Genomic DNA, 18,140 nt, shown 5'->3' with positions numbered 1-18,140 from the left:
AAGCACCCCATCTTTTCACCCGCTGCCTCCTCACACGTTCATACATCCTCCCCTGCACTTTTCATCAAGCTGATTTCTGCTCAGCTCCAGCACTACCTCGTTAAGATCTGAGATGAGCTCAGGTCTTGCATTTTACATCTCACTACCTAATGGACCTGGACTCTCCCTCTTGCTGAGAATTAGGGACAGAGGGCTGAGGGACTGCCTTCCTCTCCTGTGCCACCTGCTGGGCTTGCAGAGTGTGGCTGTCAGGGTAGCACTTTCTCTGGGGCAGTCTTCTTGATCCAAGAGCCAGCAGAACATGTTTTGGATTAATTCCCATTCATGTCTTGACATATTGTTTGGAGTAGGGGAGGTAGGTCGACCATGGCAGGAAAGCTCTTGCTTCCAAGCTCAGCAGGTCTCTCCTGTGCTTCCCTCCTCCAGCGACAGACTGTGTCAGGCTGTCCCTCCAGAACCTCTCCAGGCTCACGGACACTCTCCCCGCCCCTGAGGTGAGCGAGGCTGTAAGCCTGATCCTGGGATTTGTGAAGGACTCCTACCCCATCTCCTCGGCTCTGTTCCTGGAGTTTGAGAATTCAGAGGGCTATCCTCTGCTGCTCAAAGTGTTACTTCGGTAAGTGGCTGTGTTTGGTACGGGGAGAGCACAGGACCACCAAAGCCTCAGTCTTCGGAATCCCTGGGGTGCTTTGGAGAAAAATAGATAGAGCTCCACAGAGCATGGCCAGAGAGACCTCTTATTTGAAAAAGTGATTCATTGTGCAGACAGGCATGGGGACCACTTCTTTAGAGAATCAGTAGTTTTACAAAGTTTACTTGTAGGCACCTGTCACCTGCATGCTTGTTGGCCTGATTTTCCCCAGTCAGAACCCAAACAGAAGCCCCGTCTGTTGGAGGGCTTCTGGCACTGCTGTAAGCTGCCCTGCCTGTGTGCTTGGAGGACTGGAAAGGTCTGGAAATGAATCACCCTCAGGACCAGCTGTTCACCAATGGCTGAAGGAGCCAATGGGTGCATACCTAGCACAGCTGCCTTTGGGTGGGCTTGCTCTGCGTGGCCTCCAGAGCTCCCCAGACGGATTATCTCCAGTGGCCCCATGAGGCGCTTGCTTGCTAATGCTCTTGGACTGGTTTCCTTCCCTTCCCTGTTTCACGTGGCCTGTCTCCTACTGGTGTTTTCTGGGATCAACTCCTAAGTGAACTACCTCTTTCTCAAATCCTTGAAAGATGGGAAACCCAAGCTCAGACACCGTTCAGCAGGGGCTGGGCTGGCTCCTCCTTGCCTTCCATTCTGCCTTCCTGTATCATCTTCGAGTGGGGTCCAGGGATTAGAGAGAGCAAGGGATGCAAAGAAATGCCTTGATGGCCCAAGCTCCTCCACTGATCTTGGGGAAGCTGCTTCAGGGCAAGGCCATGTACGTTCCCTTGGGCTTTGCTGGGCGAGTATGGGACACCTTTCTCCTCTGAGGGGTACATCTACTACCGCACTTCACACACTTCGCTACAGAGCCAGGCTTTGAGCCTACATGCGGTGACTTGGATAAGGGGGCCAAAGTCCCTTGGTCCACCGAGTGTCCAGAAGGATGTGATTAAATGGCAATACCCTAGCACCTTCCTCTAAAGGAACACTAAGCGTAAATGCCCCTCTGGGCACCTCATGTTTTGCATTGGTCTCGGCTGTGACCAGCTGACTATGATCCCCACGGAGGTCTGTGTCATAGCATTTCCTGAACAAATTTTTGATTCATTGGGTGTTGAGTTTTCCCTAGACTTCTTGTGGAAGGCAGGAGAGGGGACAGGAACCTGTTCCAGGGAGTGCCAAGAAGGTCTCATGTGGGCTCATTGGCTTTCCTTTCTGCCTTAACTGAAGTCACACTGCAAACACTTCCTCTGGAAATGGCAGGGCTGGAATAAGACTTGAGATGCCCTTCTCCATAAGAGGAGCAGGACAGCCTACTCGCCCATAATTAAAATACGAAAGCCACACTCAACCTTTAAATAAGCACAAGGAAGTCCGACTATTTCCCACACCGTTTTGTTGCAATGTTGAACTATTGTATTACATCTCTCATTTGGGAGGTGCCCTGATCTGCTGATGCCCTAAGCACATGTCTTTTGGGGGTTCAGTCATGGGAAGTGACCTTCCTGTGAGCAGATGGCATAGCTTTTTACAGGTTCCAAATGCACTTCTTTGGATCTAAGACTGACATCTGCAGAGTGGTGTTTATCCAGGGCGCTCCCTTGCCTCTGAATTGCCTCAGGTGCAGACCTGTGGGGTCTTCCCCAGCTTGTAGATCCCCATTGCCTCTGTCTCCTCGAGAGCACCATGCATGCATGTGGCTGCTCCATCCAGGAAGTACAGGGAGCTGGCCTCGTCTGTCCCCCAGGTATGATGGGCTGACCCAGAGCGAAGTGGACCCGCAGCTGGAGGAGCTCCTTGGGCTGGTGGTGTGGCTGACGACCTGCGGCAGGTCAGAGCTGAAGGTGTTTGACAGCGTCACCTACCCTCAGCTTGAAGGCTTCAAATTTCATCACGAGGCATCTGGTGGGTCCTTCTTGTGTCTGGGTGACCGGAAGAGTGAGTGCTGAGCCCTGAGAAGGCTACAGAGGGTCTTCTCCTGATTCTTTGCATACCTTTCAATGGTGCAGTAAGCTCTGATTCTGTCACAACCTTTGGGGAGATAATGAATGTCTTCCATGAGACTTAGTGGAAATATTGCTTAATAAAGGCAAAGACTCTCTCAAATAACGGAGGCAGCCTCTAGTTCTCTCCCTCACCCCTGGTGTGATTTCCTCTGCAACATTTGCTTATATAATGGGAACTGATGGCCCTAAAGCAGCCATCCGGGCTCAGAGTCAGTGACTTCTCAGTACTCTGAGACATTGATTGATTGATGAACTCATTTAGCAGGCACGGATAGTTTCTGTGTGGCAGGCACTCTGCCCCACGCTAGGTGCCAGTGTGAACAAGCCAGTTGTCTGCTCCTTAAAAGTCCTCTATAGAGACTGTCACATGTCCCTGAACCCTAGTCTGCTGGAGAATCGGCTAAGAAATGCATCAGGCACAGCCATGACCCAGCTCAGACAGGAAACCTCGAACAGAGAGCCTGCCAGAGGGGGTTTTCAAGGCTAAGTGTGGGTTGTCTAGGTTGAAATGAAGGGAGAAAGTTTAAAGGTAGAAATGACAGTCTGGGGAATAAATGGTGGCCTGGATGGCTGGGTGAGTCTGGGCAGTGAGAGCTTCTACAGAATACAGGCAGGGACGCTGCAGTGCTGTAGGGTTCAGGTTGAGAAGGGCCATTGGATGCCATTGGACGGGATGCAGTAACACATAGGGGCGCAGACATGGTTTAGGGGAGTGCCTGAATCAGAGAGGAGTTTCACAAACATCTCTGGTATCTGAGGCAGAGAAGGCTGGAGGCAGGGAGCTTTCTGACAAAGTGTCTCCTGGGGGAGAGAGAATGAGGCTTAACCTTCAAGCTGGAGGAAAAGGTGGAGGGGGGGGTCAGGAAAGTGTAGTTATTTGTCAGCTTGTCTAGAAACAAAACTGACTTTGCTAGTAATCTCCAACATCTTTTGATTTTAATCACTGAAACCAATCCTCCTAGCCCAATGCTGTCCAATGGAAATACAATGCAAGGCACATTATATCATTTTAAATGTAATTTTTAACTATAAATAAGAAGAAACAAGTTAAATTATTTTTGATAATATATTTTATTTAACTCAATATATCCCAAATATTACCATCTCAATATATGGTCAATACAAATAATTGTAAACAAGATGTTTTGCATCGTTTCCTTTGTATTATCTTTTTGAAATCTAATGTGTACTTGACCTTTACGGCACACATCAGTTCAGAGTGGCCACAGTTTGAGTGCATCTTGGACCACGCCACATCAGCCTTCTTCACACCCCAGGTGGCTGACTTTTCTGGACTTCTGGTGGACATGTGCCCATAGGAGTTAGAACACAGAAACTTCAAATGGCATGTTCTCTTAGTAATGAAAATATCTATTTGTAGACACAGACAGGAGAAATGACTTGCAATATCTTTCTTGTTTTCCTCCTCAGGGGTGACTGTTAAGAATCTTCAGGCCTTCCAGGTCCTACAGAATGTTTTCCACAAAGCCAGTGACTCTGTCCTCTGCATACAAGTCTTATCGGCCATCAGGACCATGTGGGCCTGGAATGCTCGAAACTTCTTCCTACTGGAGTGGACCCTGCAGCCCATCTCGCAGTTTGTAGAGATCATGCCCCTGAAGCCGGCCCCAGTGCAGGCACACTTCTTCCAGCTCCTAGAGGCCCTGGTGTTCGAGCTGCACTACGTGCCTCATGAGATTCTGCGAAAGGTGCAGCATCTGATCAAGGAGAGCCCTGGGCCGTCCTGCACTCTCATGGCCCTGCAGAGCATCCTCAGCATTGCTGGTGGGGACCCGCTCTTCACCGACATCTTCCGGGACTCAGGGCTCCTGGGCCTGCTGCTGGCACAACTTCGGAAGCAAGCCAAGATCATGAGGAAGTCAGGTGCCACTGGGCGCATCAGGAGGGATGGGCAGGGGTCAGTGTCAGCCAGGTCTGGTCTTTGGGCCAACCTGGCTGCCCATCAAATGTAACAGAAAGTCAGCATGCCCATGTCACTGGGGAGGTATGCTTGGGACACACAACTTCACAAAAGATAGGCAGCCTCCCAGTCTTCCCCATGAAGAAGTGAAAGGGATGGGTGAACTTGGGGCTAACTCAGGGCTTGTGAATTCCCAGGTTTTAGATATATCTTGCCCTAGATGTTGTGTGGGTGTACAGACAGGGAGACTGCAGGGGTCTGACAGCTCCTCAGGAATGGGAGCTCGGAGAGGCCTTGGGTTTGGGGGCCCTTCTGGGGTCTGCTGCTATATGGCTTCCTAGCTCACTCTGTTCACTTTACACTGTTGGCTCAGTGGTCTCCCACTGGGAGAGAGCTCCCTGGGGTCTTACTGACCCAGCACGCCCCGCTGAGTCTTGGTGCCCTGCTGGGCTGTATACCTGTGGTTCCTTGGCAATGTCCCCTTGCCCCTACTTGGCCCTTGCACCCTGAAGTCTCAAACCCAATAGCCTCTGCTGCTCCCCTGGGGCTTTAGGGTCTCACGAGGGTGCACAGTAGCTCAGGGGTTGGGCTCTTGCACTGCCTCACTGTGCTCCCCACCATATATCCTGCTGGAGTCACTCTATGTGGTGGTCTTTAACTCCCATCTCCATTGACTTTCCAATAGGAAGCTAAGTGTGGAAACTCCTTCCCCAGCTCCTCTGGTCTTTCCCTCAGTCTCTCTACACCTGCTTCTCTGGGGAATCAGCCTGGAGGAGGGACACTGGGACACAAGAATCTGGATGCTTACTCTGCCTACCTTCCCTCTTTTAATTCTCCTTCTCCCACTGTACTGGCTGGAAGGGTCAGGGAGCTCTCTAGCCTTTGGTTGCTTCTGTAATTCTGCTGCAGACTTAAGCCAAGGTCACCAGTCTATCTGTTTCCTGGGCCTCTCTGAGGGAAAGCAGCTAAGGGCTGGAATCCTGGCCATGCTACTGACAAACTGAGTGATCCTGAGAAAGTGACTTAACCCCTATGGACTGTGTCTTCCTTGGTAAAACAGGGTAATGATGGACATCATTGGAATGCTGTGAGATTTTAATAAGGGAATCTCTGAAGAGGAGCCACTGCTGTGCCTGGTACATAACAGGGGCTCAAGAAACATCAGTCACCTTGTCCCTATAGTTCCAGTGCTACTGCCATAGACTGAGATAGATACCTAGGGAGGAGCTCAGGCATCTTATAGAGGCCAGGACGGACCCAGCTTCTCCCTGGGAGTGTTTGCAAATAGGATCAGGACTGTGGAGGATGAGCCCAAGGGATGGTTTGTGCGTCTGGGCCTTTGGGCCAAGCCCTGGACAATATTTTATGAGCTAGCTTCTATTGCTTAGTAACTTCTGTCCTTAAATCCTATCATGAATGAAGTTAATGTATTGCTTCCTCTGCTTTCCTTGGTGTTTAAATGAGAAGTCTCTGCACAGTTTCTTTGTTTGTTGGTTCTGTCTTAGCTGGTATTTCTTTTCAGCAGCCTAACATTGAATTTGCTTTTAAATCCAATTCCAGACCCATGACCATTCCTAGGAGAATTTGAACTTTTTTTGTGAACTCATGCATTAGTCTTACTTTGTACTTTCCATTGTTAAATGTGTCTTGTTATTTCTTAGATACTCTGTCTCCTGGTTTATAAACTCTATTTTGATTGATTGATTGATTGATTCATTCATTCATTCATTCCCCCAAATAAGTATTGAGCTTCCAATTTGTGTCAGGCACTTTTCTGGCACGGAGATTCAAGGTGAATAAAGAGATCTGGTTGTGCCCTCATGGGTCTACTGGGATCACCTCTTTACTCAAGTTTCTCTTGAGCTTCCCCATGGCTCAGGAATGAGTGGGCAGTCATCCCTCCCAAGGATGAATGGCAAACTGTAAAAGTGGCCAAAGGAAAATCAAGAAGGCAGGCCTCTGTGTGTCATCTGGGGCAATGCTTCTCAAAGAGCAGTCCCTGGACCAGCCCCATCAGCATTGCTTGGGAACTTCTCAGAAATGCAAATTATAGAACCCCATCCAAGAACTACTACATCAGAAATTCTCGGGATGGGACCCATCATGGGGCTCTGGGTTTTAACAAAATAAGCTCTGCAGGGAATGCTGATGCGCTCAAGATGGAGAACTCTGCTGTAGGGGGTAATAGCCTTCTATTTTACCAATTGGGATACGCATTCCCTTATGATGAAGGCATTATATTCACATCTCCTTAAGAGGGTAGAAACCTGGAGTCAGAGATTTGGGGTCATACCACATGTACTTATTTTTCTGTTGTTGCTTCTTCAATATGGCAGGAAACAAACTATCCACTCCTGGTGTTCAGGATCCAGAAAGAGAACTCACATGTGTGATGCTGAAGACTGTAGTCACACTTCTGAAAGGCTCAGTGAGGAATGCAGGTAAGGATGGTGCCAAGTTTGCCTCATCACTGCTTGGTAAAACATGAACTCTTTCCTGGTTATGTATGGCAGTGTTCACAGGTTATACTCAAGGAATAACCAATACACAGCGTTAGCTGTGGCTAATGTCCCTCTCCTGGCCGATGTTCAGTGATCATCAATAAGTTCGTAGATACTGTACCTCTGTTGACACTTTTTACCTCTAAGATTGCTAAATAAAGTTGGTGACAAAAAGACTATGCTCAATTTAGCATTTTCTAAATTTATGAGACCACAGAGCCCCCTCTCCTCTTTTCAAGTGAAATTTATTAGTGTCCTGCTGCACTGACTATAGATGATTTTTAATTTTTTTAGATCCAAAGAGTAAAATACAGGCAAAGAAAGCTAGCCATTTTAAAGGAATGCAATTTGTTGTGCTCTCAGACATGATGGACTTAGCAATTTAATCCATTCAAATTTTCTTTTAGTGTTCTAAGATCATTTGGCTTCTGGGTTTTAAAAATAATATGAGCATATATATATATATATATATATATATATATATATATATATATATATAAATAAAATGACATAGACACACCAACATCCAACATCATATCAGTGGGTTTGGTGATTTAGGCATCTTTATCTGAGGTCTTCGTAGAGTAACTATACCTAATGTAAAAAATTATTTCACTATGGCAGAGAGAGAGTCTTTAACATTTAGCCTGTAAAAGGTTCCCCGGAGGTGCTGGCTAAATGTGTATTCCTAGGCTCACATCCAGACCTTTAATTAATAGTCAGTCAAGGTGGAGTTCAGGAATCTACATATTTTTTTTGAGATGAAGTCTCGCTTTGTCACCAAGCTGGAGTGCAATGGCATGATCTTAGCTCACTGTACCCTCCACCCTCTGGGTTCAAGCAATTCTCCTGCCTTAGCCTCCCGAGTAGCTGGGACTACAGGTGCATGCCGCCATGCCTGGCAAATTTATTATTATTATTATTTTGTATTTTGGTAGAGACGGGGCTTTACCATGTTGCCCAGGCAGGTCTCGAGCTCCTGAGCTCAGGCAATCTGCCCACCTCGGCCTCCCAGTGTGCTAGGATTACAGGCGTGAGCCACCGCGCCTGGCCAGGAATCTACTTTTAAACAGGCTTTCAAGGTGATTTCCATGTCAGAGGTACCTAGCCTGTAATTGGAAAAATCTTGTCTGCTCAAATCCCCATCAAACCATTTAAAGGATCCAGTTGCCTCCTAGTTTTTTTTTTTTTTCCCACATGAATTACTCCAATATCAATCCTGGGGAAAAAATGCTTGGAATTATTTTTAAACAAAAATGTACCGCCAGTCAGATTTCTTTAATTTTCTCCCCAAGGAACTATCTAGAAATTAAATATGTTCTTAGCTTAAATTGTGGTTTGCTTTCTATATGAATTTTGGCAGAGAGAAGACAGAAATTGTCATTGGCCCTGGGGAGGAAATTATGAGGAAATCAAGGGAGAGGTAGATCTAGTTAAAGCTTTTATTACTTAGATTTCTATTTTTTTTCTTTTTTTACCCCAAGAATTCATGACAGTCTTATTAACTTTAGTCACCATGTCGTACAATAGACCTCTTAAACTTATTTCTCCTTTCTTGAATGTATCTCCTATGGGGAGATGTTAGTCATTTTTTTTTTAAAAATAAGGTTCTCACTGGAGAAGAAAGCAGTTTTTTTTGTTTTTTGTTTGTTTGTTTTTCGTCAAATCCACAGTTCTACAGTTTCTTTTTTCTGTTTCTCACTTCAACGGTGGGTATGGATTACCAAAAAATTTACCAGTGAGCAAAAGAGAATCATAAAAAAATAGCAAAATGAACTTTGAAAATTATAGGAAAAAGCTTTTTCTTTTGATTGAAACTGAAGTGGCAAGGTTCCCCCTGGCGCTAGCCGCATTCTGTCTGTCTGGTCCTTAGTTGTCCTGAAGGACCACGGCATGGTGCCCTTCATCAAGATCTTCCTGGACGAGGAGTGCTACCGGGAGGCCTCGCTCAGCATCTTGGAGCAGCTCTCAGCCATCAACGCCGAGGAGTACATGAGCATCATTGTGGGTGCTCTGTGCTCATCCACTCAGGGGGAGCTGCAGCTGAAACTGGATCTCCTGAAGGTGATTTCAAGTCCTCCTTTGAGATTGGTTTTCCTATGGATATAGACCAAGTGATCCACATTTGCTTAGGCATTTGTATTCATGTAATTCAGTTTGCCACTGTATGTAGTAGGCAGTACCCTGTATTAGTGTCAGGTGCTGTAACAAATAAATTCCACATCCTCAGTAGCCTGGTACATTTGAAATTTCTTTCCAACATACAGTCCAGTCAAATGATTGGTGACTGTCGTTCAGGAACTACCATCACCTGGGCATCTAACTTGGGCAGCAGACAAGGGAAGAGAGACCATGGGGAAATGCACAAGGCATTTTTATTCAGGCCTAGAACTGGCACGTGTTATTTTCTGTCCGATTTTCTTTAGGAAGAACTTTGGGCAGGACTCATGTGGATGCAAGGGATGCTAGGAAATGTTTTTCCTGGCTAGGCAGCTACTTCCCACAACACTGTAAACTATGGAATTGCAGCTCAAATCAGCAATGGCCAAGTAGCTGCCTTGTTGATTCGATCAGCATTTATTGAGCATCTAACCCATTACCAGGGCTGATGAAGAGTACCTGGGACTTATAGTCAATTATGATACAACCCTTGCCCTCTGGGAGCTCATAGCCTGGTGCTAATAAGTAAGCAACAGTTACATTGCAGTGTAATGAATGCATTGGTTAGACACTGAGTGCAGGTTGCTATGGGAACACAGAAGTAGGAGAGCCCAATGCTGCCTTACCTGGTTGAGGAAGGCTTACTGGGGAGAGAACCTGTGAGCTGTGAAAAAGAAGCAAAAGGCAGTCAGAGGTGTGGAAACAGTGGACACAAAGGGACAATTGAGGCAGGGTTATCATGTTTGGGCAACAGAGATGTAAGTGTATGTTTTTGTAATATTGTTAACATTCATCGAGTTATCTTAAAATAGTTAAATACATATAACAAATATCATTCTTGCCATCTGTTCTGCCTTACAACTTTCACAGTTTTGTTGCTGTTCCTTTTTTTACATTGCTTTTGTCTTTGAGTTTATGACTTTTAAAAGGATTGCTTGAGTGATCCTCCCACCTCAGCCTCCCAGCTAACTAGAACTAAAGGCATGTGCCATCACACTTGGCTAATTTTTGTATTCTTTGTACAGAGGGGGTCTTGTTATGTTATCTAGTCTGGTCTTCAACTTCTGACCCCGAGCAGTTCTCTCACCTCAGCCTCCCAAAGTGTTAGGATCGTAGGTGTGGGCCACTGTACCTGGCCAACATGCCCATGTTTCATTAACATGACATATTTGATTGTTGGTGAATTTTTTAAAAAGTGAAGTTGCTCTGATTTCCAAAATTAGGTCAATCATCAATCTAACTTACTTAAGCCTATCTCTATGCAAAACCTTTCTAACATTTAAAGAATGGTGTTTGGTTCATCATACTTAATTTTTCTGCACATTCAATGTTAGACATTGATGTGAGTTGTTCCAGTCATTATGTGGCCTAAGCCAGCAGTGATTGGTGTGGCCAAAGCATTGTGTGGTCCATCCAAAACTGGTATCATGACCATAATCATCATGCTTCACAGATGACAAGAGCCCAGACAGTGATTTAATTGCAGGGCCATAGAATCAGTGAAAGTGATTTGTACGAAACAAAAAAAGGAAAGTTAAATATCGTTTGAAAGACACTTGAATCCCATGATTACTTGAGGTAAGGAGATTGAGAGGGATGGGTGAAGCAGAGAGTAGGGTAAGGGAGAGATATATCAAAAATAAAGAAAATACGGGAGCTAGGAATTACCTCAGATTCATGTGGTCCAATCTCTTAATGTTAAAGGCAGAGAGACATCCAGAGAGCTTCATTGACTAAATTAATATTGCACAACTGCTAAATGGTGAAGTTGAGTTTGAATCTAAGGAGAGCAACTGAAAACTGGTAGATCATTCCACTTCACTGTGCTGTTTGGTACATTTTCCTTCATATGTCCATGTTCAGCTTGACTGGCATGTTCTGATAGGATAGGAACGGGGAAGGCATGTCTTAACCAGTCATATTGTGGTTTCCTATTGGGTGAATAATTGTTTCTGACAGTGCTGTATCAAAAGCCAAACAGATCCACAGAGAGGAAAGTTTTGCTTTTACTTTGCTTGGAAGGTAAAAGTATTTTTCTGTCCAATGTAGAAAAGAGTGATCTGCTTTGCTCATAGAAAGTTCCTTTTGTTTACTCTGCAGCCCAGAGTCATCGTATTAGAGTGTCAGTCCTTGGGCAATAGGACTAAATTTCTAGAATTAGTAATGTAAAGTCATTATGGTGTTTTACAGATTCAATATCATTTCAGAATCAGTTTTCAAGAGAGCACATAAGGGAAGAACACTGGTGAGCTTATTTAACGAAATCATAGCCTGCACTCAATGTGCTGTCTTCTCCCTGGGTGCCAAGTCACTGCTGGGCAGTTGGAGGCCCCAGGGGCTGGCATTGTTTTCCAAGGGCTAGGGCTGTTACACTGCTGCTCTAAGGGGCAGTTGGGAGGACTCGTGCCTCTTTCAGACTCGCCCACCACTGAGTCACATGAGCAAGTGGTGAAGGCTTGCTGGAATCAGATGTGAGATCTACATTTGTTTCTAAATCATCATGGGAATCCCCTGAAACTTTGGAACGAAGATGTTAAGTGAATTGTTTCTCACTGGCTCTCTCTCTTTAGAAGGTAAGAGCCAACTCTGCCCATAGGGACTGTTTCTACAAAGTGCGTCTGAGTAGGATGAGAGGGTGCCCCTTCTTGTAAAGGTTTCCCATCTCCAACGTGCATTCACAGCATGCCATCACTCTGCATCCCTTCCCTGTGGCCTGTGTGCCAGCCACTCTGGAGAAGCAACTTCGGGCAGTTACTTCAAATACCAGTGGCGCTTCCATACCAACACTGAAGCACATGTGACTTCACCACCTAATTCTGGCAAATGATAACTGAGTTAAAGAATAATGTAAGCAAATGAATTTCCTCTCCTTGGCCGGTGGGACTGTGATTGGGTTATGCACAAATTCAGATTGATTTGCTAATATACATTTAGCTGTTCAACTCTGAGCTTAATTGCATTACCTCACCGGTCTTCCAGCATGACACATGGAAAATTATGAGGAATAACAAATAATAGAATGTGAAATAAATCCTGTTAGTCCTAACATAGTTAGCGCTTTGCAGCAGACATCCATTTTATAGATTCAAGCTGGAGGAATACTAACTCAGAGACGATGACATGGTAACTGAGTTAGGATGAGAAAATGTGCTTAACGCTGACCTTTCTTGAAATGTGTCAACCCCAGCCTGATTACTTTGACTTCAACTGATTAAATTTACTCCCTTCTGCAGACTGGAAACCCTATGTGATGCATTATCATGCAAAGTTGAATGACAGTAATGGAGACCCTCCTCCTAGACTCCCCATTCCTGACAAATCATTTCCCGAAGTAGCGAAGTATTTATTTTCCTTTATGATAGAAATGTTTCTCTTTAGTTGCTATGAAATTAAACCTTTGTAATTGGATTTTGGACTCTTTACTTTATGACTCTGCAAATATGAAATTAACCCCATCCCAAGAAATAATAGCGGGGTCTAAGTTCTAATGAGATTACCCCCATTTTAGATAATGACTCTGAATTTAATAAATCAAACAAAGCAACAATTAAGGACAGCCATTCCTTCCTCCTCTCCCTCCCAAGAGGAAGAAAAGAAAATAACCATCTAGGAATTATAGGTGACAAACCCGCTGAGAGACACAGATCATAATGAGGGCGATTATTGGGTTGCTTTGCTTTTTAAAATATCTGCTTCAACACTCTTTGAGTGATGGAGTTCTTTTGAGCAATATTTGGCATCAAATTGGACAATTAAATTGGGAGGGAGTTCCTTGGGGGGAAGAGGGGTTTATAGTGATCACCAGCACTCAGGCAATTGTCTGTAATCTGATCAGTTTTGTTTTTTAATGATTCTCCCTTCCCGATATTTGTTTTGTCATGTGTTATGTGACAAACAGAAGCGCTTATTCATTCCATTTGCCTTAAACAAAGCTCCTAGAGGTCTTAGAGCCATTGAAAGCACTCACATAAATTTAATCTGTTTAACATTGTAGAGCTTAAGATTTCCTGATGTCTTTGTGACTGACTGACTTTTCATGTCATGTGTCACGTGACCAGGCATAGGTCAGGTTCAGACTCATGCTGTACCACATTGCAGTGAACAGCCTTTGGTATGGTTTATCAATTAGAAAGGAGGGACTGAAACCACACACACACGTCAAGGTTGGAGTGAGTTTCCAACTCAGCCATAAAAATAACATTTTATTGGGAGTGAGTTGCTCACACAAGGCAGGCACAGATGCAGCGTAGCTGCCTTAGCCTTTCCTGGCCCCAGAGCCTCCCGGGTGGGGCAGGGACAGGCAGCTGCTATGACTCTGTCTATACAGGGAAAGGCCTTGCCCAGCCTAAGTCATGAGCTTTCACAAACGCACACTCAGTATCACCATCCTGGAGGAACCCACTCCAACAATCCGCATGCTTCGCTTTGAGGGTGCATCTACAAATGTTCAACTTTCCTGGGTTTTCAGCCAAATTCAGAAAGAATTAGGCCACATCCTCACTCGGGAGGAGAAAGCAGTATCATTGCCCCTGTCCTTCAGGTGGCCTGGGAAGTTAATTTCCCTGAAGTCTTTCCCACGATTCAGACTTGACTGTCCCCTTTAGTGGGTGGCCCTGATGCTGGGTTTCTTTCAAAGAGCAAAATGACAGTTCATTTCCCCGCAGTGTCCCTCTGAGATGTGGTGGGGTATCATTGATCTAACCACTGTAAGTAGTGCATTTTCTATAACTGGGAAAAGATCAATTGACCTGTATTGGGAAGGATGAATCTTTCTACCTCGCTTTATGTTATTTGTCCATTTTGAATATAATTGTGGACTTTGGTCTTTCATAGATTCTCCTAGTAACTGCAATCTGTTTTGTTTTTTAAATTTCTGGAAATGTCATAGATGGGGCCCTGGAAGCCTTTACGCAGATCCTTGGCTGCTGCTTTTCTTCATCTTTGAAAGAATCCTCACGTGTGCACTAAGAGAGTTCAGGCTCCTCTTGTGTTCTCTGACCCGGAATGTGAGACTGACTACTCGCCCAGCAGCTCAGGTTTCCTGTAGTGGAATATAACATTAGAGAACAAAATCCAAGTGGTCGAAACACATTCTACTGTTTCAAATAAACACCACTGTTAGGTTAGGGTGCCAGCAGTTAAGAGATGCAGCTGGATACTCAGGAAACTGAGGCAGGAGAATCACTTGAACTGGGGAGGCATTGAGCCGAGATCTCGCCACTGCACTCCAGCCTGGGCAACAGAGCAAGACTCCATCTCAAAAAAACAAAAACCAAAACAAAACAAAAAAGATGGAGCTCCCAAAGTGCATGACTTCATGTTTGATAGTGACCTATAACTTTACTAAGTTTCTATTAACTAAAACGAATTTAAATCTCTAGTCCCTTCCCACCTGTTTTTCTGAGCTCCCAGTTTTCTCTTTTTCACTAACTTCCATGTGTCATATTACAGACTGTCACCTAAACCAGGCATTTAAGTCACAGCATCACCTCTCCCCCAAATAGGGAGTTTCTCTTTTATTTTTTCTCTTTGAACCTTGTCTGAGGCCTCCTGAAACTGATGCCAAACTGTACCTTCTCAGACAATCCCCTTGCCTGTCACACCAGAGCATTAAATATCTGAAAAGATAAAATAATTCACACCTCTCTCCGCAGTTTACTAACGAACCCTCAAGGTTGTCCGCTCTCTAGGAAACATGCCTGAATTTTAGATGGAGTCCAGTGCAATTTATCTGATCAATAAATATGTACCAAAAATAACAGGCTTTTAATACTTATTTAAAATCTTTCATGTGTTTTTCACATTTCTATGAAGCACAGTATGAGAACTGCTTAAATGTAGCCCCCACCTCCCTCTCTCTCTTCCTCCTTCCTTCCTTCCAATAGCACGTATTTATTACCTAGAGTATATACCATGCACTGGGCTCAAGTAAGTAAGTGCTCAAGAAAGGTTTGATTTTAGAAGGAAATAAAAGTTTGGCTGGCCAGTAAAACTCATAGTGATCTGGAGGGTGGTGGATTCCATGATGTATCCTATCAGTGACCTAATTGCTTTCTGCACACTTGGCCTATGCTATGTGTTATACCTATGCATTTCATTCGATTGCAGGTTTCTCTTGTCTTTCTGACACACTCTTTTCACACCACATTGTAAGTTGATTCATTTTACTGTTTCCCCTCATCTAATATAACAGATGAAGCCGTGCTTGCACAGAGAGGGAGATAAGGAATAACAAGCTGCTTCTATAAGGATTTCATTGTGTGTCTCCTGTACAGTATAAGAGATGGTTCATCCCACTCATTTAGCAAATTGTCATTAAGTGTGTGCTGTGTTCCACAGTAGTAAGGAAGCCAGATATGGTTCCCATCTCATGGAGCTTCAGTCTGGTGGAGAGCTGAGATGATTTTCAAGTAGCTGCAGTAGAGTAAGATGAGAATTTTGATCAGGGAAGGAGAGGGGGATGTGTGAGCACTCGATCTGGGATGAGTATGAACTACAGGACAGAAGCTTTCTGGAAGGATATGCATTCAAGTCAAAATACAGGACAGTTAAATCAACCCTATAGATTAGTGTAGTAGGCACACATGGAAAACCTGAACCGTAAGAGGAACAATATGGAGATCCCAATGTTTCAGAATCATCCTTCCTGTAGCTTGTTGGTCTGAAGGCTTTGAGAGAAGAGCTAGTGGGATGCTCTGGCAGGCATGTGTGTGGGCTCAGGGTTAATCTACCTCCTGGAGTGTACTCATTTTGATTTGCTTGGTGTTTCAGTCTCTGCTCCGGATCCTGGAGACCCCCAAGGGCCGTGCTGCCTTCAGAGTTTCCAGCGGGTTCAACGGGCTGCTGTCTCTGCTCTCTGACCTGGAAGGCTCCCTTCAGGAGCCCCCGCTGCAGGCATGGGGAGTAGTGTCCCCCAGACAGACCCTGGAGCTGGTTTTGTACACTCTTTGTGCTGTGTCTGCAGCGCTGCACTGGGACCCTGTCAACGACGACTTCTTCAGGAGGAATGGGCTCTTTGAGAAGCTGGCTGAGGACCTCTGCCTGCTGGGCTGTTTTGGAGCCCTGGAGGAAGAGGGTGCTCTGCTGCACTCTTGGGCAGACACAAAGGCCAGGCCATTTGCAGATTTGCTGGGCACTGCCTTTTCCTCCAGCGGCTCACTCCCACCCCGGATACAGAGCTGCCTCCAGATCCTTGGCTTTCTGGACAGCATGGCCAGCGGCACCCTCCACTTGCGTGGGGACCTGAAGGAGTCCCTGAGGGCCAAGCAGGGGCCGGTTGTGGATGCTCAGAAGGGAGAAGCTGGCAGTGACCCCCAACGCAACTTCAAGCAGTGGCCAGACCTGGAGGAGAGGTAGCTTCTTCTGCCAGTGTGTCATCAGTGCGTCTCTGTCTCCCATTCTCACTCTAATGTCTTGCGCATGTGTAGTCGGTAGGAAGGCTCAGCTACAGAATGGGTGTGCAGAAATGTCACGTGACCTCCACTTCCTCAAATCAAGTTATCTCTGACTCTACACTCTTCTACCTTGGGAACTGACAGAAAATTCAATCTGAGTCAGTACTGGGTTGGAGGATGCTGTCAAGTCACATAAGAACCAGGGAGGGCAGGACCCTGCTGATATACTCACCTTCTCCTTTGGGATCTTTACTGTCCTAGGGAGCCCTGGTGCCTGGGCCTGGCATCCCTGGGTGTGCCAGGCAGCCTTGGTCTTCTCAGGTTTTATCTCCTCCCCAGGGCACTGCCACGGGTGGGGTAAGATCCTCTGATCTGCAGGACACAAACCACAGTGTCCACCCCAATTATGGAACTCTTTCTGTTCTTTCTTGCTGCTTCTACACCCCCTAACAAAGACAATTGCTCTCCTTACTTCCTTAGGCCAGACACCTCAATGGGTTCAGACTTCAGTAAACAACTTTTTCCTCTCATGTCTGTAACACAGAATTCCACTAAAGCAAGAGAGCACAAAGAACCATCCCTACCCCACCCCTCTTGGGGTGGGAAGGAAAATGAAAGAACACAACAGCAACAGTTGGTATCTTTTTCCATTCCTCTAAAGCATAAATGACAGAACACCCATTACTACTGCAGTAAGTTATCCTTCTGAAAGACACTGCATTTTTTTTTTTAAGACACTGCATTTTTATCCAGAGTGCCCCATTTGCCAGACTTCAGTGTTGGGGATAGTAGAGAAGGATGCATGTTAAATCTCCACACACTGAGATAATTATGATTTTGGGGGGTTAATCTGGCTAATTAATTGGTTTCCTAATCTTGCATTCCTGCACAAACCAACTCATTCATAATCTGTGTATTGCTGAATTTCATGTACTAATGTTTAAAAAGGATTTTTGCACTGATGATTAGGAGTTTGGCCTTTCATACTCCTTTCCTGGCTATTTTTCTTGTCAAACTTATGCTAGCATCATAGCATGAGTTGGACAGTGCTTCTCTTCTATGCTATGGAAGAGTTTATGTAGGGATTATTTCTGTTCCCTAGCTAATGTGACAGAACTTGCCACTAAATCCTGTGAGCCCGGTTTTTTTCTTGTGAGAAAATTTATTCTCATGAGAATGCACTTCTATTTGTTCTTGAATTATTCTTGGTTTGTTATTTTGCAAACTGATTTTCCCATTTCATCCAAGTTTCCATTTGTGGGCATCCAGTTGCTCACGATGGCTCCCTCGTGCTCTTCTGAGCAGCCCTTGTGAGTTCTGTGACTCATTTCTAACACTATTTACCTACATCTTCCTTGCTTTTTCTGTTTCAGCACTATTCACAGATGTTTACTTTTCAGTGTGTCCTATGAACCAACTTTCGACTTTTCCTGTTTCTCCTACCTTTTTTTTGGTTATCATTTCCTTCTTCTACCTTTGGGCTTATTCTGGTGTTCTTTTGCTTAACTTGGATGTCTGTTT

The 18,140-nt window shown here is 45.1% G+C and overlaps 1 protein-coding gene across 1 annotated transcript in view; it reads left to right on the top strand.

Moving 5' to 3' along the window:
- Positions 1-18,140, top strand: part of WDFY4 (WDFY family member 4) — a 298,615-nt gene that overhangs the window by 42,505 nt on the left and 237,970 nt on the right. The window contains exons 7-12 of the mRNA XM_025396309.1: positions 427-616; positions 2,385-2,542; positions 4,075-4,527; positions 6,901-7,005; positions 8,939-9,129; positions 15,997-16,577. Of these exons, the coding sequence (XP_025252094.1) occupies positions 427-616; positions 2,385-2,542; positions 4,075-4,527; positions 6,901-7,005; positions 8,939-9,129; positions 15,997-16,577 (1,678 nt within the window). The remainder of the gene's footprint in view (positions 1-426; positions 617-2,384; positions 2,543-4,074; positions 4,528-6,900; positions 7,006-8,938; positions 9,130-15,996; positions 16,578-18,140) is intronic.

The sequence above is a fragment of the Theropithecus gelada genome, chromosome 9, assembly GCF_003255815.1.
Source record: "Theropithecus gelada isolate Dixy chromosome 9, Tgel_1.0, whole genome shotgun sequence".
In the NCBI taxonomy this organism is placed as follows: Eukaryota; Metazoa; Chordata; class Mammalia; order Primates; family Cercopithecidae; genus Theropithecus; species Theropithecus gelada.
Note: the sequence above shows the minus strand (reverse complement) of the source record. Positions and strands in the feature narration are given on the sequence as shown.